The sequence below is a fragment of the Schistocerca gregaria genome, chromosome 2 (assembly GCF_023897955.1).
Source record: "Schistocerca gregaria isolate iqSchGreg1 chromosome 2, iqSchGreg1.2, whole genome shotgun sequence".
Lineage (NCBI taxonomy): Eukaryota > Metazoa > Arthropoda > Insecta > Orthoptera > Acrididae > Schistocerca > Schistocerca gregaria.
In genome coordinates this window covers 893,871,387-893,895,663 of record NC_064921.1, presented here as the reverse complement: position 1 = coordinate 893,895,663, position 24,277 = coordinate 893,871,387, and the positions used below count along the sequence as shown (strand labels likewise).

General features: G+C 38.0%; 1 protein-coding gene across 5 annotated transcripts in view; it reads left to right on the top strand.

Moving 5' to 3' along the window:
* The window catches only part of LOC126335342 (cryptochrome-1-like), a 184,382-nt gene extending 176,611 nt beyond the window's left edge, over positions 1-7,771 (top strand). For all 5 annotated transcript variants that reach the window (XM_049998518.1, XM_049998521.1, XM_049998519.1 and 2 more), the window contains one exon: positions 6,718-7,771. In XM_049998518.1, the coding sequence (XP_049854475.1) occupies positions 6,718-6,914 (197 nt within the window). In that variant the 3' untranslated portion in view covers positions 6,915-7,771. The remainder of the gene's footprint in view (positions 1-6,717) is intronic.
* Positions 7,772-24,277: the final 16,506 nt, after the last annotated feature.

The following is a 24,277-nucleotide window of genomic DNA, read 5'->3' as shown; positions in this document are numbered from 1 at the left end:
GTTTGTCAGTAATATTGAAATTCTATCAGAGTTGGCAAAGGACTTGGAAGAGCAGTTGAATGGGATGGATAAGAGGTTGTAAGATGAATGTCAACAAAAGTAAAACATGGGTTTTGGGAAATAGTCAAATTAAATCAGTTGATTGTGACAAAATTAGATTAGGAAAGGAGACGCTGAAAGTAGTAGGTGTGTTTGCTATATGGGCAGAAAAATAAATGATGATGGCCAAAGGGGAAAGGGTATAATATGCAGAGTGGCAGTAGCAAGAAAAGCATTTCTAAAAAACCGATATTTGTTAATATCAAATATAAATTTAAATCTTAGGAAGTCATTTCTGATGGCATTTGTATGGACTGTAGTCATTTTTGGAAGTGGAAAGTGGATGATCAAGAGTGCAGACAATAATAATAAAAGAGCATTTGAAATGTGGTGCTACAGAAGAATCTGAAAATTAGATGGGTAGATCGAATAACTAGTGAGGAGGTACTAAATCAGACTGGTGGAAAAAGAAACGTATGGCACAGTTTGACTAAAAGAAGATATTGGTTAATAGGACACGTCCCGAGGCAACAAGGACTAGTCAGTTTAGTGATGGAAGAATGGTCTTGGGGGGGGGGGGGGGGGGGGGGGTGAGTAAAAATCATAGAGGTTGATGAAGGCTTGAGTGCAGTAAGTGACTCATATGGATATTGGTTGCAGTCGTTTCAGAGAAGAAGAAGCTCACACATAATAGAGTAGTGCAGAGACCTGCATCAAATAATTCTTCAGACTGGAACAACAACAACTGTCTTAAGATTCACAATCATAGGTCAGAGTCAAGACATAAGTTCATCTATGTACTGCTACCTTTGTGCCTTTTGATATATATCTCTTTTTGAGGAAATTTAGCCTGAATGATGAAAACCCAAAAACGTCCACAAAAGCCACTTGGTAGAGATATGACATTGCCTGAAGTATGAAGGCTAGGCCACCCAAAAGCCCAGTTGACATAGTGTTATTGAAACAACCGCATGCAGTGCAGCCAACAAGAAGTTTGGAAACATGTAATGAGAAGGTGCTAAGCTGGAGAGGGAAGAAACACAATTACATATCAACTGAAGGCTGGGAACTGCTACAAAATAAATAGAGGAGGAATGAGGCAGCAAGTAATACAACAAATGGCATTTGCAGGTTGTGCAGTAAGAGTCACTAAGATAAAGTTAAAACTAAAAGTTCCATACAAAAACTTCCTGTTATGAAACAATAGTAATATAATGACATATAAATAGTTACAGTAGCAACAAAACCCATTTGGAACATTAAACTGATACAAGTAACCATCCTGCACTCATAACATGATATCAGACACAGGTATACATATGTGGACAGGCTATACAAAAGTTACTAGTCTTCACTTAATATGTTCTCCTAATCAGTTTTGTTGCTATTCTACCTATTTCTATAGGTCACTGTGTAATCTTTATATTACTCATATTTTATCACAGGTAGTTTATGTATAGTACTTGCGCCCTGTAATTGCTCTCTATGTATTTGCTATGTTTCTCACTGACTTGTTCCTCCTTAATTTATTTTGCAACAGTTTGCAGCCTTCGGCTGGTACATAATAGTGTTTCTTCTGCCTCCATCTTTGCATCCTCCAGTGACATTTTCCATAATGCTTGTTGGCTGCTTCTCTTGGCACAATGTGTGCTGGAAATTTCAATAATACTACATCAGCTGGACTTCTGGGTGGCCTGGCCTTCCTAGCTACTTCATGCATAGTCACATCTTCATCATGTGGCATCTGTGGGAATTTGTTGATTTTTTCATCACTGGTGAGTCATTATATTTTTATCTCCAAAAATGGGTTTATTCCAAAATTTTTTTCTGTGGGGTCTTATTTCAACTCCTTTGGGTGTAGGTCCATACTTGTGGCTTGCAGTGCTCATGTACACTGTATGTGCCTACTACCCACTGAAATTTTGATTGTTTCATCTTGTAACCATCAAATTTAGGCAGTTCTGCAACTCAAATGCCACCTGAAGGTTGGAAACCATGTATTTTTAACAAACCAATGTTAAATTAGTTAATTGAGTATTTGTTCTGGTGTCTTTCTTGTTAATTGCCTTATTTTTACAATTATTATACCTTTTAATTTGTATTACATTTATTCACATATGTGTACATCTGAAGATGCTATTAAATCATTGTGAAATGAGTTGTGTATGATCCTATACCTTGAACAGCTAATGCAGCTACTAAAAAGTTTTGTTAGTAGATTTTAATTGTTAAAAAAAAGTATTTCCATCATGTATGTAAGCTGGGGGTTCCCAAGTCATTAAATCATATAATGTTATGCCTTTCATCCTTTTTATTTATAACCATAGCTTTGCTTTTCCAGATATTTATCTCCATTCCTTTACTCTTAAATACTTCCATCTAAACATTGAGGTTATGTTGGAGGTATTGTTAAGTGAGACCACTATCATCAGGTATTGCGGAAACTCCAACCTGGTCTATTGAGCCAGTTCCATCTCATAATTCTTGGTGGTCAGCTTTGTAACTATAATGCTACATGCCTTAATTTTCCTATCAACATATTTTAGAAAAAGTACCAGACTGAGACTACAGCTGTTAGAGACACCTTGTCTCTTAATCAGTTCAATAGATCTCCGATTTCCTGTTCTCATATAGTTCTTAGAATCTGCTAAAAGGGTGGTGACGGATCTACACTGATGAGCCAAAACATTAAGATCACCTGCTTAATAGCTTGTTATACGTCTTTGGAACAAAGTACATCACTAATTCTGTGTATCAGGGATCCAACAGTTTGTTGGTAGGCATGTGGAGGCATGTGGCATTAGATGTCCACACGCAGGTCATAGTGATTCGTGTAAATAATGGGCTGCTGATTTTGGTGGTTCTCTCTTGTTTCTGATATTTATAAATGATCTTCCATTCATAGTTTCAGAACACAGAAATTTTCTACTTTTGCAGGTGATAGAAGTATGGGAATAAAAAGTAGTGTCAGTCCTCTTACTGAAAAAGGCAGCTAACAAAATATTCGAAATCATCAAGGTACTACTGGGCAAATAAACTGTCACTGAATTTTGATGAAACTCAGTACATGCAGTTCCATATTTGCCACAGACTTGTTGAGCTATAAAAACAGTCTTCCGAAACAATGAAATACAAGAAGTAGAAGGTGTTGGTTTTTGGGACTGGAGATAGATCACAATATTAATTGGAAAACTCACTGACAAGAATTAATGAGGGGCCTTAACTAAGCGAAGTTTGCAATATGCATGGTCACTAGTATTGGTGATTTAATAAACATAGAAACTATTTTATTTTGTCTACTTCTGTTCCTGATTAGTAATGGAATAATTTTCTTTAGAAACTCAACTTTTAGGAACAGTACTTCAGAATGCAGAAGCATGTTATAAAACTGTATACAGAGATCATTCTAGAATATCCTGCAGAAATTGCTTAAAAGAACTTGGTATTTTAACAGTTCCGTATATATATATATAAAAATATGAAAAGTGTGAATTTAACACAAGGACAAAACCCAGCCTCTACAAAGATTTCAAAGAGTTAACATTAGTACACAAAGGAGTCAGATACATGAGCAGACGTGTAATCAACTGACTTAGAGAACATCAAATGTCATGTAAGTATCACATAATATGGTGAAGTTTAAGACTCAATTAAGGAACTTCTTATTGGACAACTCACTCTGCACCACTGAGAAGTGTCTTCACAGAAATTCTCAAATGTGATGTTTTGAGTTATTTTAAATTGATATTAGCACGTTAATATAGTAGTCTTTTGTAATATGGACTTATTTCACTGTATTGTACTTCTGCACTATTTCACTGCATTGCACTTACACACTTAAATTAAATATGCCTTTCCCTTCTTTCCACATCTCGGAGAACCCTCTCAACAAGATTCATGGAATGCAGCTATTGTAATGTACTTTGTAATTGTGTTCAGTTACTTCTTGGAGGCTAAACATTTTTCTGTTAATATGTATCTGCCAATCGCTCTTATTGTGTCAGTTGAGTGTTCCAGTGCTTGGATGGAAGATGCAATGGTTGTAATGTAGTGTAATGTAGAGAGGAGTATTGTAGTGTAGTGGTTTCTGTCAACCACCTCATTATCACCTGTCTGCTTGTTACGACCACCAAGCCCACGTCTTGTCTTTGGGATCTGTTATAATCTTGTATGCTTTACTTACTTGGAAATAAGACATAATATACTGCTTATAATTAAGTAAACTGTTTAGATCTACAAAAATCAGGCACATCAACAGAGATTCAAAAGGCCTATTGGCTTCTGTCTCGGGTTCTTCGGCCGACATTCATCTAATGATTTTTCTGACATTTCGCCAGCACGATTGGCTGGCATTGTCAAAGCTTCACCCTCCATTGCCGGTGGCGATCTGGAGCCGAGCTATATGTACGTGGCGCGCCAACATCCGAGGGCTTCTCTGCGGTCATTTCCGGTGCAGTTCTCCTCTTGTTACCTGCGACGGTCGTTCGCTGCAGTACGGGAAGCTAGGATCCGTTGACCTTAAGGCTTTCTTCTTTCTTGTATTTCTACAGCTTCTCTGAACAAGCGTGTGTGTGAGTGCTTTTCTACAGCCAGAACTTCTGAGTCGGCGAATTTTATTACGCGGTCGGTCTCATTCAGTGCGTGCTCTGCCACGGCCGATTTCTCCACCTGCCCCAACCTGCAATGTCGCTTATACTCTTTGATCCTGCTGTTAATTGATCGTCCAGTCATTCCGACATAAACTTTTCCGCGTGTGCACGGTATACGGTATATTCCTAACATTGCAAGTGGGTGTCTTTTCTCCTTTGCCGATCTAAGACACTCTTTGATCTTCCTTGTCGGTTTGAAAATCGTCTTTACGCCATGTTTGCGCAATATACGGCCAATTCTGTCCGTCACTCTGGGAATGTATGGCAGAAAGCCCGTTCCCAACATTTCTTTTTCTAGTGCCTTACTTCGCTGAGTGTTTGGCTGTGTTACACTTCTAATATAATTTGTGGAGTACCCATTGCTCCTCAGAACAGTTTCCAGGTGCTGCATTTCTCGTTTGAGGTGTTGTGGCTCACATATTCATCCTGCCTCTTTTCTGGCTCGGGTGGTGGTTTGACAGTTTGTGCAGGTATTGGTCCGTGTGATTTGGTTTACGATACACATTTCTTTTTCTAGTGCCTTACTTCGCTGAGTGTTTGGCTGTGTTACACTTCTAATATAATTTGTGGAGTACCCATTGCTCCTCAGAACAGTTTCCAGGTGCTGCATTTCTCGTTTGAGGTGTTGTGGCTCACATATTCATCCTGCCTCTTTTCTGGCTCGGGTGGTGGTTTGACAGTTTGTGCAGGTATTGGTCCGTGTGATTTGGTTTACGATACACACTGTGTCCCAGGTTGTCGCCATTGCGCAAACATGGCGTAAAGATGATTTTCAAACTGACAAGGAAGATCAAAGAGTGTCTTAGATTGGTGAAGGAGAAAAGAGACCCACTTGCAATTTCGGGAATATACCATATACCATGCACATGAGGAAACGTTTATGTTGGAATGACTTGACGATCAAAGAGCATAAGCGACATTGCAGGTTGCGGCAGGTGGAGAAATCGGCCATGGCAGAGCATGCACTGAATGAAACCAACCACGTAATAAAATTCGCCGACACGGAAGTTCTGGCTGTAGAGAAGCACTATCACACGTGTTTGTTCAGAGAAGCTGTAGAAATACAAGAAAGAAGAAAGCCTTAAGGTCAACGGATCCTGGCTTCCCGTACTGCAGCGAACGACCGTCGCAGGTAACAAGAGGAGAATCGCACCGGAAATGACTGCGGGAAGCCCTCGGACGTTGGCGCACCAGGTACATATAGTATGCGCCCAAGAGCTCGGCTCCAGTTCACCACCAGCAATGGAGGGTGAAGCTTTGACAATGCCAGCCACTCATGCTGGCGAAACGTCAGAAAAATCATTAGATGAATGTCGGCCGAAGAACCCGAGACAGAAGCCAATAGGCAGTTTGTCAACAAGTGGCCACGAAAGCCTTAACAATTTTGTGTAATAGAGATACAGTTAAGTAGAATGTCTAATGCAGCTTTAAAAATACATTAGAAGCATTTTGAAAGTAATAACAGCCATAGATACCAGGAGGATAGCTTGTAAACTGAAGAGCAGTTAGTTGTAGTCCATTGTAGTCTAATACCATAATCTTCACCCCCTCCCTCCCCCCACCCAAAGAGAGAGAGAGAGAGAGAGAGAGAGAGAGAGAGAGAGAGAGAGAGAGAGAGAGAGAGAGAGAAAGGGAAGTGGGGCGCTAATGTGACCATTAGGAGAAAGTAGGTATACTAACACGATAAGGCAGCCTCAGTTTAATCATATGCAGGTGAAACTGAGGTGTAATTAAAATGCCAACAATATGAGACAAATCTAACCACTAACCAAAAATGAATAAATGATTCACTCATCAGCAAAGTCTTAATAGTCACAGGTTAAAGATTATAGAATAATTTTTCCTCATTCTAGAATTATTAATATTTTTATAAAAAAAAATACTTTTTAAAGAATTGATATTTTTGTACTAGTTACTTGAAACTTTGGCTGTAAACAGTTTGCATGAGGGGAAACTGTTTACAGCTGAAGGGAAGCTTATTGCAGAGAACTGATGTCTGAACTCGGTATGTGTAATCTATGCATTGCAGGTCTTTTGGCAACAGTTCCTACAATCCGATCACCTTCAGTTAAGGGCTGTCAATACGACAGCAAAGAGGACAAAACTACACCAGAAAACAGGATAGTGAGTGCAAACAATGATTGCAGTATGTATGTTGAAACTCAACAGCAGATGACACCGCAAGAAACAAAATGTGACTGGGAGTTTTGCAGGAGAAACATGTGATTCTTTACATTGGCAGTAACCAGTGAAATCCCATAAAACTAATGTGTTATGAAACAGAAGTCTTTCATTAGTAGGCCTTACAGGAAGTGTTGGGTGCACATTTTAAGAAGTTAAATTATAGTCTGTGATAATGTACTGAATGTGAGGACATATGTGGGAAATAATCAGTATAAAATGAGACATTTCACTGAATTCCAGTCATTGTATATAGAGTGTAAATATATCACAAATTTCTCATTTTTTAACTAAAACTATTTTAAAAATATTTCCAGTGATGCAAGATTTTTGTCTTGATTTGTTACTCATGTTCATTTCTCACAATGTTAATTGTAGCAATTTTGCTTTTATAAAGCAACATTATGATTTACCTTTTATTGTATGTGTTTTCTACCAGTAGTCATAGCATTTACTGTGAATGTCTTTCCAATATAATATGAATTTATTTTCTACATATTTTCTTATTTAAATCATATTATGCACAGGAAAATCATCTCATATTTTTAAAATATGCAAAGAAAGTAACATTTAGTAATTAAATTGTCATAATCATAATGGAAAATTCCTCATAGAGTACAATGTAATGTGCCTAGAAAAGAATTCATTGTATACAGGAACTGTTGAGCAGTAGCTTATTTATTTATTGTATTTTTTGCATGTAGCCACCAACTGATGACTTTTGCAAACTCCATAGTAATTTTTTTACATGTTTTGTACAAACAGAGAATACACACATTTTATATATTCATAATACAGATGTCAGTGTACTTAATAAGACCACAAAATTGTCTGATACACCATAATTATTATATGTATATATTCAGATTTTACAGAACAGAATATAAAAAGATTTCAATTTAGTTTAATATTAATATTCATTCAGGGAGTATATGCACTTATCTATCAGGAATGATTTCAGTTCCCTTTGTGACAAACAACTAGGCAGTTTGTAATAACATATCTGGACATTAATGCATGGACCATCGTATATTGTTTTTAGTTTAGTTGTTTGTCTATAAAAGCAGTCTTTCCTTTTTTATATTGTAGACATGGATATCAGAGCACTAGGTTGCAGTGTTTTGATGTGTCACAAAAAATTTAATTAATTTGTAAAGATACAACAAGTAAACTGTGGTCATGTGTTATGCACGGAAATTTCCCTGCACTGGTCTCTGTACCCTAGTCCATGGATACTCCTGACCGCTCTTACCTGTGCGGTTAGTATTCTGCTCTTGTGTATGTCAGCAGCAGTATGTCAGCAGCACAGTCCCATGTCTCTATCCCAGAATTAATCAGTGCAAAAATTGTCCCATAATAAATTGCTTATAATGTCTTATTAGAGACTACTTTTGATGATTGGCTAATTAGGTTAGTGAACTACTGATTCTATTACATATAAAACTGATATTGTTTATCTATTGTAGATTTCCATCTAGGTATATATCTAGAAATCGATGTTCATCTGTTTCTATTGCTTCAATTTTGTCTATGTTAGTGACAGAAGTTTAGTGTGAATTTGTGAGTTTAAAAGTCAATTAATTGAGATTTACCAATATTAATCTTCAACCCTGATCATGGAAATAAGTAGTTATTTGACCTAGTCCCTCAAATTTGCTGCCAATGTGAGCTCATCATTTTGTTTGCCAACAAATAGTTGTGAGGCATCGTCTGAGTAGCTTAGCAATTGGGAGTTGAGAGGTGGCTCTATATAATTTATTTACACTAGGAAGGGGGAAATGCCCAGAAGTGAGCCCTAGATACAGCTTGTGTGACTGTTTCTCATCTGGACTGGAAGCTTATGACCTCATTTACTTTGTAACGCAGCTTTGTATGCTGCTTACGATTAGCTAGGTATGTAGTCAGCAGTTACGTGGGTATGGTATGTACATTGTATGCCTCAAGTTTACTTAAGAGTAAACCATGGTTTACCAAGTTGTAGGCTTTAGCAGGGTCTAGAAATATACCATGTGTTTACATTCATGGATGAAAGACACCACCATACTCTTTATGAAGAAACTCCTCTTGATCAAAGATACCACCACACACTTTATGAAGGAACTCCATAATTGCTGTGATAGTGTTGTGATCCTTTAGGAAGCCATGTTGTGTTTCTGTTTGTAACTTAGATTTTGAGAAATAGGAGTAGTCAATAAGTTGTGTCAGCAGTACAACTTCAAATACTGTACTGCAGATGCATATTAAAACTTATGGGCCTAAAGTTTGAAACTTCTTCCTTGGATCCTTTTTTGTGCACTGGTTTAACTGTGCTATACATCACTGTATTTTATAAAAGTGTGTTCTCTGATACTATAGTTAATCAGCCGAGTAATTATTTTAACTACATCTTTAATCACAACACTACACCACCTGATGGGTACTTAGTCTTTAAGTAACTTATTATCATGCCTATTTCCTGTTTACTCATTTCTTGGAATTCACAGGATGACTCTTGCATGGGGCAGAGCTTTGCTTTAACACTCACATTTGTGGTATTACCTGGATTGACAGCTGCAAATATAAAATATTTACTAAAACACTGCATACTTTATTAGATCTTAAACTGTGTTTCATTCACATCTAGTGTTTACAGTTTCAGTTCCTGGTTTTGGAGTGACTTTGCAAAATTTATTTATTACATTCCATGAAGTCTTGGCTATGTTGGCTGATAGTGCTATTTCATTCCTGTACATCTGTTTTCTTAGGTTTGTAAGATCTTTCTGAAAGATTTTTTTCTGGATTCATTACACTTATCCCTGAAAGTATGCAGCTTTGTTGACTCTTGCAGCACACCCATGTCCTCAATATTTTACCTGTGTTTAATCTTATTTGCTGGAAGTGGCAACCTGGTATTTATTACATCTTGGTTATGGGTTAGCACTCTCTGTATTTCCTTAACTGGGCAGCAAAAGTCAAAATGTCTTAGCATAATATGATAGAATTTGGCTAATTTGTTTTCTGACCATTTAGCCTGATAAATCAGATCCTAATCCTCAGTCACTATTTTTACGGCACTGATGTTATGATCCTTTAGAAATAATTTATTTTCCACGACTATTGCAATATTTGAGATACTTGTGTACTGACATTTGTGGCCAAAGCGTTGAAAATCAACATTTCTGCACATGACACTGTCTTTAACTTAATATGTTTACTAAGTATAATGTAATTTATTCTGCTAGAGGTGGACTTTGTTACTCAGGTATCAATATTTGTTTGCTTTTAGAGGTTTTTAGGAAAGTTTTAAACTTAGATTGTTGTTGTTGTGGTCTTCAGTCCTGAGACTGGTTTGATGCAGCTCTCTATCCTGTGCAAGCTTCTTCATATCCCAGTACCTACTGCAACCTACATCCTTCTGTATCTGTTCAGTGTTTTCATCTCTTGGTCTCCCTCTACGATTTTTACCCTCCACGCTGCCCTCCAATACCAAATTGGTGATCCCTTGATGCCTCAGAACACGTCCTACCAACCGATCCCTTCTTCTGGTCAAGTTGTGCCACAAATTTCTCTTCTCCCCAATCCTATTCAATACTTCCTCATTAGTTATGTGATCTACCCATCTAATCTTCAGCATTCTTCTGTAGCACCACATTTCGAAAGCTTCTACTCTATTCTTGTCCAAACTATTTATCGTCCACGTTTCACTTCCATACATGGCTACACTCCATACAAATACTTTCAGAAACGACTTCCTGACACTTAAATCTATACTCGATGTTAACAAATTTCTCTTCTTCAGAAATGCTTTCCTTGCCATTGCCAGTCTACATTTTATATCCTCTCTACTTCGACCATCATCAGTTATTTTGCTCCCCAAATAGCAAAACTCCTTTACTACTTTAAGTGTCTCATTTCCTAATCTAATTCCCTCAGCATCACCCGACTTAATTCAACTACATTCCATTATCGTAGTTTTGCTTTTGTTGATGTTAATCTTATACCCTCCTTTCAAGACACTGTCCATTCTGTTCAGCTGCCTTCCAAGTCCTTTGCTGTCTCTGACAGAATTACAATGTCATCGGCAAACCTCAAAGTTTTTATTTCTTCTCCATAGATTTTAATACCTACTCCGTTTTAATACCTACTCCGAATTTTTCTTTTGTTTCCTTTACCGCTTGCTCAATATACAGATTGAATTACATCAGGGAGAGCCTACAACCCTGTCTTACTCCCTTCCCAACCACTGCTACCCTTTGATGCCCCTCGACTCTTATAATTGCAGTCTGGTTTCTGTACACATTGTAAATAGCTTTTCGCTCCCTATCAAGCACAAAAATCCAAAAGACTCCAAACAGACAAGTTTGCTTTTTTAAGGAGTAAATTGACCAGAGAATCCAACCATTTTCAAATGTATTGTCAGGAAGCACATGGCACCATTACTTGGAAGCTGAAGTAATGTGTGACAGCAGATAATTTTTTCACATCTTTGCATCTGGTTAAAATAGGAAGGTAAGAGTATAAGCTTAGAGTGAGTATAGTGAACTGATCAAGAAGAGCAATACCAAAAACAGTAATAATGTCAAAAGCACCACTGTAAGAAATTTCTGTGATGAAGTGCAGTCCAGAGTGTTAAAATGCAAGAATAAGACAACTGGCATATAACACTTCTAATAAACCTGTGTGTGGAAAATGTATGGAAGCAATTTTAAGGTAATGCATCTTTTGCTTTCGGGACCGCTAAGAAAACCCAGTCTTAGTTTCTATCACATCATTACTCCGAAATGAAATTATTCGCAAATAAAAATGATAACTATATATGGAATTAATGTGAGACTTCACTTTGAATGTTCTTTTCACGGATAAAACTTTTTCCATCCAATTAACATTGCATAAAAATAGAAAAAGGATAGCTTTACCATTGCAGTGAATTTCATCACTGCTGTGGTTTCAGGTATATAAAAAGTTCCATAGTTCTTGTGTTAAGGGATTGATGCTGTTTTTCCAACATAGTGTCCTGATAGAATATATTTAGTTTTATGGTTTTGTAACTTCTTAATTAAAATATTATTTAATCCTCTAGTGCAAAATAAACTTAAGCAACAACATCTAATAGGGGACTTCATCCAAAAAACATTTTTAATGTTTTGGGACAAAAAGTAACTACAGAAAGTGAAACCCATAGAATGTAACAACAGTCTGAGACATGTGTGATAGCATATTATCATGACATAAGAGAACTTTCTCCTTCACGAACTGTGAAAGATAAGCCTCAATAAATTACTCAGTTCTTTCAGCAGTGAACTCTTATGTTTGAGGATGATGGTTCTGCATGCACTTAAGGGAGTTATCAGAAACCTCTGAAGCTCAAGAATCACAGAAATTAGGGCCATTACTTTGTCTCGCAGTGGATACATTTTTGCTTTCTTTGATGCATTTTCTCCTTTCGTCATCCTTTGTTTCAAATGATCCTTTGCATATAATGAGAGCTGCATATTTCTTCTGCTGTTGTGAAATACTGGAGGATTCAGTGGATTGCGTTAAACAAGTCTAAATACTTTAAAGTGGTGTCCTATCTAGCTGTAGAGGAAAACTGTCACAGCCAAGAATTGTGTGTAAATTTTGCAGAAATTGGTCAGGGAAGATCTTTGTAATGTTAGTGATCTCATGTAACTTTCATCAGCAGCAACTGAGTACAGTATAGTGAACTTTTGCTCCATTCTCATTGGTTTGGACATCTTGAATGCTCATAATCCTCAGTTGCTGCATGATCATGCTTAGCCCACTGTCTGATCCTTAACCATGAAAAACAATGATGGAGAAACTTTCTTTAATCTAACCTTTCTTTCAAATCCATTCTTGAAGGATCTATTATAATTAAATACATTGTACAATTCATAAGTCAATTATATCTGTTTTCTTAATTGTTTATGTAATAGTCACAAACAAGCAATGAAATGCTCACCTCGAATCAAAGTATTTTTATTCATATTTGTGCCATTACAGTAATAAGCTGTGAATTTTCAGAATGTTCCTGAGTATTGTCTTAGTATGCTTTTCACTGCTCTATGCTCAAGACTCCTATGGTAATATTTTTGCAAACATTGTTGCCAAATGAAGATTCAGTCTTTTTACCATAAAACTCTTAGATATTCTGAGAATTCCAAGTTCTGAGAGGATGGATTTTTGCTGTAATGAGTTCAAGTGTTGCTTCACATTGTCATTATCTACACAGATTGTCACCATCAAACACATTTTAGTTTTGAAACTTCCCAACAGAATAAACCAGTGTGCTGGAGTGGGAATTGAAACCTAATCCCTGGGTTTTTGTGTGAAGTGCTATTATCAACTGAGCTAACCGCACTTAATTGAAAGAACTATCCTACCCAGCATTAACTTTTTATCCAGAGTTCACTTTAAATGAGTTGAGGAAATCACAAAAAGCCTAGAAATGGACTTTCAAATGGAGATTTGTAAACCATATCTTCTGAATATATGTCATGGATGTTAACTGCTATATCACATTACTTAGTAAATGACCGCAATGATAATTACACTTCCAATGTTACTAAAATAACCTTAATGTTGAATGATTTTGTCTACATTCTCTGCTAGTCAAAAGCCAGATCACATAAAATAAATTGTTAGAAAGTAGGTATATCCGTATCAGCTTTGAACACATCTTCAACAATGCTTTACACCAAAGAAGAGCCTCTGTTTACCAAGCACTGACATGGGAGCAACAGAAGTAACACTAACAGGCACACAAATCTAAAACACACAGTTGAATCTAAGGCATTTGGAATTTTTAAAATTTGAGATAGATGGCATGAAGCAATACATATGCTGGCACAACTGGTATTGTGTCAAACTATAAACGATTATTCACCAAATGTTGCTATACTGTTGGTTTGGCTTTTGCAGTGTCAATGGAGAACATCCAATATTGGAGTAGTTTCATTGATCCTGCAAGCTCTCTTGGCTGTTTACTGTTAGGTGTAACTGGTGGCCCAAGCAATCCACTGGAGGACGTTTGATTAAGAGAGGTACGGGCAATTTTAGTTTCACAACAAAGTGTGTGAAAGACAGTCAACCCAAGTGTAGCACCCAATGACAGAGCAAGCCTAACTCCATTACATTACAGTGGAAACTCAGTGGTTGCTTCTAGAATAACCATTTGACTTCAAAAGTAATTCAGTTCTTTGGAGCATAGTTCATCTTGAGGTTGGAGTTTAGCTACTATGGTTTATATCCTTTATGTGATCCAGGTGATAACACCAAAATTCTCACTCTTACAAATGCTGTCAACCGTTGATCTTCACCGAAGCAAGTCTTAAAATACCACAGTATACCAACTGCAAGAAGCACTTAAGATTTTTCAGTACTCAAAATGTAACTCCACCTGTATGGTTATTATGACCAAAAAAGTATAACAAGTTATTATAGAAGGTTACTGCAAGCAGAATTCATTATGTTATCCAAGAAGCTGCATGTTTTAAGAATTATAATCTTCTCCTTAGCTAATAACAGAGCATTAGGTAAACTATACTGCAATTGGTTGGAGAAGAAAAAGTTATGGTAATTGATGACCTTAAGATATAAATTAAATAAAAGAAGGGATACACACTGAGTTCGGATGTAACTTACGTTAGAAAAACATTGGGTGCATATATAGAATCCCTATAAATGATTGATTTATTTGGAATCAAGAGAAATGCCGTATCTAGATAGCTGATAAAACAAACCAAAAATCAAGACTATTGATTATGGAAACAGTTAGCCTATGAACTTGTTGTGAGATCATTCATCTGAGGAGGGAAAATATGGTGTTACATATCATCTCAAAAGTAAATTAACTGGATGCATAAAAAAATCTACTCACCAAGCGATGGAAGAATACACACATAAAAAAGGATGTTGTGATTGGCAAGTTTTCGGAGCCACTGGCTCCTTCTACAGGCAGATGGGTAGAAGGGAAAAGAAGAAGGGTGAAGGAGAAGGACTGGAGAGGTCTGGAAAAGGGGGTAGATTTTGGGGAAGTCACCCAGAACCATGGATCAGGGGAGACATACCATAAAGGATGAGAAGTAATATCACTCCAGAAGAGTGATGTTTAACCCTATGTCTATATTGATGATGTATGACACTTGTGAACTATAAAACAACATGATATTGAGGAAAGTGCAGCCGTTACACATGGTTTTGCTGTCGTCTTGAGGGGTGATGTGTCTTAAGAGGTGAGATGAAGATCATATTAACTTAATGAAAGTACCTGTGGGGTATTTGTGCACTCGCTTTAAATCATCGCCCCCAGGTAGGAAAAATGCATTGGCCCTGGAACAAGAGCCACAGATAACAATGTGGAAGGCAACTGAAGCAAACAAATGAAGCATTTAGAACATTCATTGACTGATGTAACTAAATGCCCCATATACAGTCTTGTGATGTTCCCCATGTTGTAAGGGTTTGAACAGAAGAAGTGGTTATATTTTATAGAATAATATACAGAGATTTTAACAAAAGGAACCTTTCATATTTATTTGAGAATATTATGCGTATGTTGAAGTATTTTGATTCCAGTGTACTCAAGACTGCAAAGGCAATGAAGTCTGATCAACCTGCACAGTGGACATTTTCTGTAGACTACAGACAACACAGCCACACAGTGATTAAAAGTGATAGATGTGCTACTCAACAATATTACGGAAAGAATAGATTCTTACTCATCACATAGAGGAGCCACTGACCTGCAGACAGGCACAATGAAAAGACTGCTAAACATTCAGACAAAAAGCCCTTCTCCAGAAGTAAACTGCGTGCGAGTGCACACACACACACACACACACACACACACACACACACAAAAAGGAGCATGCAGGGACTTGGTGGGGACACGATGGGCTGTTAGCTGCAGAGTCAAGTGGCTGCAGAGTCAAGTGGCTGTGCTAGGGGGGTGGGGGGAGAAAGAAAGAAAGAAAGAAAGAGAGAGAGAGAGAGAGACTGTAGGTGTGTTTGTGGAATTTGTAGTGCTGGAGTGGGTGTAGAGAGAGGGAAGACAGCAACTATCGAAGATGGAAGACCGGGACGGCGGTTACTGGAATGAAGGGAGAGTTTCCACCTGCATAATTCAGAAAAGCTAGTGTTGGTAGGAAGGATCCAGATTGTACAGGGTGTGAAGCAGTCTTTGAAGTGAAGTGTATCATGTTAGCAGCATGTTCAGTATCTGGGGGATCCTACTGTCTCTTGGCCACAGTTCCGTGATGGCCATTCATGCAGATAGATAGCTTGCTAGTTGTCATGCCCATACAAAGCAGCACAGTGGTTGCAGTTTAATTTGTAAACCTCATGACTGCTTTCATCCTTTGATGAAATAAGAGATGCCTGTGACAGGTCTGCAACAAGTGATAATGGCAGATGTATGGAACAGGTCCCCCCTATGAACCACGGACTTGCTGTTGGTGGGGAGGCTTGCGTGCCTCAGGAATACAGATAGCCGTACCAAAGGTGCAACCACAACAGAGGGGTATTTGTTGAAAGGCTAGACAAACGTATGGTTCCTGAAGAGGGGCAGCCTTTGCAGTAGTAGCAGGAGAAACAGTCTGGATGACTGACTGATATGGCCTTGTAACACCAACCAAAACGGCCTTGTTGTGGTGGTACTGCCAATGGCTGAAAGCAAGAGGAAACAACAACCATAATTTTTCCCAAGGGCATGAAATTTTACTGTATGGTTAAATGATGATGGTGTCCTCTTGAGTAAATTCCAGGTGGGGCCTACTCAGGAGAATGTTGAGAACTATTCAGGACGACATCATTATCAGGAAAAACAAAACTGGCATTCCATGGATGAGAGTGTGGAATATCAGATCCCTTAATTGCTCAGATAGGTCAGAAAATTTAAAAAAGGAAATGGATAGGTTAAAATTAGATATAGAGGGAGTAAGTGAAGTTCATTGTCAGGAGGATCAAGACTTCTGGGTAGGTGAATACAGGGTTGTAAGCAAAAAATCAAATAACAGTAATGCAGGAGTAGGTTTAATAGTGAATAAAAAAAGGGGGGAGGCAGGTAAGCTACTATGAAAAGCATAGTGACTGCATAACTGTAGCAAAGATGGACACAAAGACCACACCTACTACAGTAGTACAAGTTTATATGCCAGATAGCTCCACAGATGATGATGAGATTGGAGAAATGTATGATGTGATAAAAGAAATAATTCAGATAGTTAAGGGAGATGAAAATTTAGTAGTAATGGGGGACTGGAATTCGATTGTAGGAAAAGAAACAGAAGGAAAAGTAGGAAGTGAGTATGGACTGGGGGTAAGGAATGAAAGAGAAAGCCACCTGAATTTTGCACAGAACACAACATAAATCATAGCTAACACTTGGTTTAAGAATCATGAAAGAAGGTTGCATACACAGAAGAGGCCTGGAGAAACTGGAAGGTTTCAGATAGATTATATAATGGTAAGACAGATATTTAGAAAACGGGTTTTAAATTGTAAGATATTTCCAGGGGCAGATGTGGACTCTGACTTCAATTTATTGGTTATGCACTGTAGATTAAAACTGAAGAAAATGCAAAAAAATAGAAGGAGATGGGACCTGGATAAACTGAAAGAACCAGAGGTTGTTGAGAGTTTCAGAGAACCAGAGGTTGTTGAGAGTTTCAGAGAGCGCATTAGGGAACGGCTGGCAAGAACAGAGGAAAGAAACACAGTAGAAGAAGAAGAAGAAGAATGGGTAGCTTTGAGAGATGAAATACTGAAGGCAGCAGAGGATCAAGTAGGTAAAAAGATTACGGCCAGTAGAAATCCTTGGGTAACAGAGGAGGTATTGAATTTAATTGATGAAAGAAGAATATATAAAAATGCAGTAAATGCAGCAGGCGAAAAGGAATACAAACGTCTCAAAAAAAGAGATTGACAGGAAGTGCAAAATGGCTAAGCAGGGATGGCTACAGGATAAATGTAAGGATGTAGAAGCATATATCACTAGGGGTAAGATAGATTTTGCCTACAGGAAAATTAAAGACACCTTCGGAGAAAAGAGAACCAGCTCCATTAATATCAAAAGCTCAGATGGAAAACCACTCCTAAACAGAGAAGGGAAAGCAGACACATGGAAGGAGTATTCAGAGGATCTATACAAGGGCAATGTACAGGGTGATTATAATTAAAGTTAAACTTTTAAAACGCAGTAGAAATAACACTACTGGGCAGAATGACATCAAACTGCAATGGAATACTATCGGACAAGGGGGAAAACGTATGGCAAAAGGAAAAAAAAAGTGTGAAAATTGATCAATAGATGGCAGTGTATGTGTCAGAATATGTAAATGAAAATGTCTGTTATGAGCACGACCCATGGAAGTTGTTATAAACACGCCAGGTACATGGCTTTTCTTCCTTTCGCGTCTGCGACGTTCGCCATGACTGTCTCGATGCAGGATCGCACTTTGCTTGTAAAGCTGTCTTACAAGAATGATGATGCTTGTAAAGCTGTGTTACAAGAATGATGACTGTGCTCATGTCACACTGCAGAACTTCCGGACGCTGAAGGGTTTGAAAAAAGGCGTTGGCCCAATGACTGCCATGTATATGGAGAAAATCATTCAAAAAGATGGGTTCATTTGGTATGCAACTTGGTATAGGGAGGGAGAGAACTGATTTGACATCACTGGAAGCAGTGGCCACAGCAATGCAGGAGGAGACGAGTGGTAGTATTCAAACATGTAGTGCACAGAGAATTGCCCAAACATTGGACATACCCTTGAGAATGGTGCTTAAAATCCTACGAAACACCCTTCTTTGCTATCCATTCAAAATTACCCATGAGTGCGAGTTGCTTCCTGTGGACCTGCCTGCAAGAGAGACCTTTGCTTCAGAATTTCTTGCTCACGTGGAAGTGGACAATGATTGGCCGTGGAAGATTTTGTGGACAGATGAAGCCCACTTCCATCTGACAGGATATGCCAATACACAAAATTGTCGAATATGGGCAATGGAAAATCCACACGCGAATCAACAGTACCACTTCATCCTGAACACGTTACTGTGTGCTGCACGTTTGCGGCATCATTTATCATAGGGCCATATTTTTTCGAAGATACAGGTGCTTCCAGTCCTGTTACCTGTACCATCAGTGGTAAGCGGTATGACTGTCTTTAGGACAACCACATCATTCCAGCTCTCCAACAGTGTGGATGGCATCATTTTTATGAAAGATGGCACACCTCCACACATTGCAAATCCAGTAAAGCAGCTGTTGAAGCACCATTTCGGAAATGCTAGAATTATCAGTCATTATTTCTCTGCAGCCCTGCTGTCCCGATCACCTCATCTTAATCTGTGTGACTTCTAGCTGTGGGGCTATCTGAAAGATGTAGTGTTCAGTGTTCTGAATGCAAACTTAGCTGCATTGAAGGTACACATTGTGCAACACATTCTGAATGTGACCCTGGAAACAATTCAATTAGTTGTAGAACATGCTGTTTCTTGATTTCAACTTGTTGCAGAAAATGGTGGACAACATATCGAACATGTTTTGCGCCAGTGACACAGAAATTAATAATCTGATTTGATTTGACTGATGCTTTTTTGCAGTTTTTGGCCTCAGGACAATTAAAAACCAATGAGGTTGATTATTCTTATGCAGTTTTTGGCCTCAGGACACTTAAAAACCAATGTGAGTGATGCTTTTAAGGTCATTTTTGGCCTTCTGACAATTAGAAACCGAGCTGATTGATGCTTTTTATGCAGTTTTTGGCCTTCTGACAATTAAAAACTGACGTGATTGATGCTTAACTCTTGTTCCTTTCTGACCCTGACATTATTAGGTTTTGAGGACTATGGTTCTTTCATTTTCAAACCTATACTTCTTTGACCCAGAGTGGGTGGCTGTGAAAGGCATCTGTGTCCTGAATTAGAGGTGGCCTCCAGAACTATGGAAGGCAACGGAATACCACCCCAAATTATCTTTCCTGCATAACTCAGTCTCCATTTTATGCACAAAAATCGCTTCCTCTCATGTTAAATTGGTATCTGGAGGTAAAACAGTCCCCCCTTTGGATCTCCGGACGGGGGGACCAGCTTGAAAGGAGGTAAAAAATCAAAATGAGAATTGATACCTGGAATGTTAGAATTCTGCTACAAGCAGGAAAACTGGAAAACCAGGAGTTGCTGAGGTAAGGTGGAATGGATGTGGAGAGTTACAGTCACATGAATATGTATTCTACTATACAGGAGAAGAAGAAAAGGAATGAAAGAAGTAGGGATGATTATGACAAAGGAATTGGCTAAATGACCATGTTATTGGTGTAAGGCTGTAAGGAGCACAAAAAGATTTACTGATTGTCCAGGTGTATATGTCAACTTCAGAACAGGATGACCAAATTGTAGAGGATACGTACAATGTAATAGAGACAATAAGAGACTAAAATAAAAAATGCTGCAAAATAGTAATGGGAGACTGGAACGGCATGGTGGGAAAAGGGAAAGAAGGAAACACAGCAGGCAGCCATGGTCTTGGAAAGAGAAATGATAGAGGTGAATGGCTAATTGACTTCTGCAGGGAAAGGCAGCCGATAGTGGGAAATGCTTGGTTCAAGAACCACAAGAGGAGGCTCTACACTTTGAAATCACTAGGAGATAAATACAGAAACCAAATCGATTTTATACTGGTAGAAGAAAGATACAGGAATGGAATCAAGAAGGAGCACACATTACCAGGTGCAGATATTAATAGCGACCACAACTTACTTATGGCAGAAATAGAAATAAGAATCAAAAAACTGAAGAAGGTGACCATGGTCAAGAAGTGGGATCTAGAGCAGATAAGATCCAACAAAGAACAAATTACAGAAGTGCTGTCACTTGAGTTTCTAAAACATTACGAGACAAAAAACCAACGAGTACTAGAATATGCTGAAAGAAGGAATCATTAAAGCAGGACAGCAAAATATAGGATATGTAAAAGGGGAAAAGAGCAAAAAATACATGGGTCACAAAAGAAATGATTTCCAAGATGGAGGAGAGAAGAAAATTTAAAAACAAGAACACTTAATATGCAAGAAAGATGTACTGAAGGTGAAATAATGAACTGCGAAGAGAAACAGCAAGCTAGGAAAAAAATAGATAAAAGAGGAATGTGATGCAATTAAAGAACTGGACAGGAAGGGAAGATACAACTTACTCTAAAACAGAGTAAAGACTACAACATGGGATCAAAACAGAGCAGGAAGTGCTACTAAGGAAATATTGAGTAAAGACGAAGAGGTAGTATACGAAGATCATGACAATGTCCTCCAGAGATGGGAAGAATATCTAAAAGAGTGATATGACACAGATTGCAAACCAGAAACTCTGGAACTTGAATCACTCAACAGTGTAAGTGATGACAAGAAAGGACCAACTATCGTAATGGAAAAAGCCTGCTATAGCTGCAATGAAAAATGGCAAAGCAGTAGGTACATGTATGATACCGCGAGAAATATTAAAATGCTTGAACCAAGATGGAATAAGAGAAATATTTGAGGTTATGTAATAAAATATATAACAGTGGTGAATGGCCTGAGGACTTTCTGACAACAGTAATGTTTCTATTACTGAAAAAACAAGGAATCAAGAAATGCAGTGAGCACGGGACTATCAGCCTCATTTCACATGCAGCCAAAGTTATGTTAAGAACACTTAATAAGAGACTTGAAAAAGTAATGGAGGAGAATCTCGGCGGGTAGTAGTTTGGCTTTAGATGGAATACAGGCACCAGGGGTGCAATAGGGCTCCTACGAACATTGGGAGAAAGGTTTATTGAAAAAGGAAGAGACCTCTATATGTGCTTCATCAGTCTAGAAAAGGCATTTGACAATGTGGCTTGGGACAAGCTGGTGACTATAATAGGAAAAAGAGAGTGGACTGGAAAACCAGAAGACTTGTAAACTCATTAAATCTGAATCAGAAAGCCTCAGTTAAAGTGAGAGGAGAAAGGACAAACTGGATTGGACTAGGAAAAGGTGTAAGACAAGAATGCTGTTTATCACCTACCCTTTTCAACCTCTACTTGAAAAATATGATTGACCAATGCTCATTAGATGACAAAGGAGAGGAAATTGGAGGAAGAAGAGTAGGGTGTTTGAGGTTTTCTGATGACATGGTCCTTCTAGCCACAGGGGAAAAAGAATTACAGGATTTAGTGGACACCATTGAAGCTAACGGAAAAAATTGTGGAATGAAAATGAACATAAAGAAAATAAAAGTATTGGCACTAGGAGGAAATAAAGAAATAAAAATTATGCTAAGTGATATTAGAAAAGGTACAACATTTTAAGTTCTTGGAAGCAGGACAGACACCAACTGGAAGTGCAGCATAGAATTTAAAGAAGGATAGTAATGGCAAAAGAGGCATTTTTATAAGCAAAGGAGCATTTTATGCAGCAGTCTGGACAGAGAACTGAGAAAAAGACTCAAGAAATGTTTTGTATTGAGTGTTCTTCTGTATGGCACTGAAACATGGTCTCTGACAAAGAAAGGCAGAGAAAGACTGGAGGCTTTTGAGATGTGGACATGGCGGAGGATGGAAAGAATAAGTTGGATGGACAGAGTAAAAAATGAATAGGTACTGAGAAGAGTGGGAGAGAAAAGACAGTTACTAGATATAATAAAAAGAAGAAAAAGAAATTTGATTGGGCATGCATTACAAAAGAATGATGAACTGATAAAAACAGTTTTTGAAGGTTACGTAGAAGAGAAAAGGAAGCGAGGAAGGAAGAGATTTCAGATACTGGGTGATATGATGGACAGTACAACATACAGCAGCCTTCAGAAGGAAGCAATGGATCACAGAAAATGGAGAGGTAAAGGAGCTGCTAATATAGCAGAAAAATGATGATAATGCGGTTTTTGGCCTCAGGACAATTATAAATTGATTTGAGTGATTCTTTTTACGCCAATTTGGCCTCAGGACAATTAAAAACTAATTTTTTCCATCCAATGTGATATGTCCTTGCTGTGGTGGATGGGCTTTCATAACTAACAGTGTCAAATCTGTACACCCATGTGCACTGAGTAGCACAGATTGTTTAATGTCAAACATACTCTTTAGGTATTGTTGTACTATTCATTTGACATTTGTAGTCGACCACTATTAAATTACGATGCTTATAGTGCCATCTGTTGCTACATTTTGTAACTATTTATTTTACTTCTGCCATACATTTTCCCCCTACGAAGATAACATTCCATAGCAATTTGACACCGTTCTGATCAGTGGTGTTATTTCCACAGTGGTTTGAAAGTTTAATTATAATCATCCTGTACTTGGGGGCAATATTATGGAAATGGAAGAGGATGTAGATGAAGATGTGGACGTGGATGTAGATGAAGATGAAATGGGGGATATGATGCTGGATGAAGAATTTGACAGGGCACTGAAAGAACTAAGTTGAAACAAGGCCCCAGGAGTAGACAACATTCCATTAGAACTACTGACAGCCTTGGGAGAGCCAGCCATGGCAAAATTCTTCCATCTGGTGGGCAAGATGTATGAGACAGGTGAAATACCTTCAGGCTTCAAGAAGAATATAGTAATTCCAATCCCAAAGAAAGCAGGTGTTGACAGGTATGAAAACTGACAAACTATCAGTTTAATAAGCCATGGTTGCAAAATACTAACATGAATTTTTTACAAATAAATGGAAAACTTGGTAGAAGCCGTACCGACCCTAAAACTTATCTTGGAAGATAGGTTACGGAAAGTGAAACCTATGTTTCTAGCATCTGTAGACTTGGAAAAAAGCTTTTGACAATGTTGACTAGAATACTCTCTTCAAGTTCCGAAGATGGTAAAATACAGGGAGCAGAAGGCTATTATTCACAGTTTTACAGAAACCAGATGGGTGGTGCTAAGGGAATCAGATTAGGAAATGAGACAAAGTGGTAGATGAGTTCTGTTATTTGGGCAGCAAGATAACTGATGGAAAAAAAAGAAAGAAAGAAAATTCTGGGGAGAGAAATTTGTTAAATCGAATATAGATTTTTTAAGTGTTAGGAAGTATTTTCTGAAGATATTTCTCTGTAGTGTAGCCTATTATGGAAGTGAATCATGGATGGAAAACAATTGAGATGAAAAGAGAATAGATGCTTTTGAAATGAAGTGCTACAGAAGCATCCTGAAGATTATATGGCTCAGTCACATAACTAATGAGGAAGTACTGAAGAGAATTAGGGAGACAAGAAATCTGTGGCACAACTTGACCAAAAGAAGGGATCAGTTGACAGAACACATTCTAAATCATCAAGGAATCAACAACTTAGTATTTGAGGGCAGTATAGGAGATAAAAACCATAGAGAGAGATCAAGAGATGAGAGTCGAAAAGATGTAGATTGCAGTAGTTATTTGAAGATGAAGAGGCTTGCACAGGATAGAGCAGCA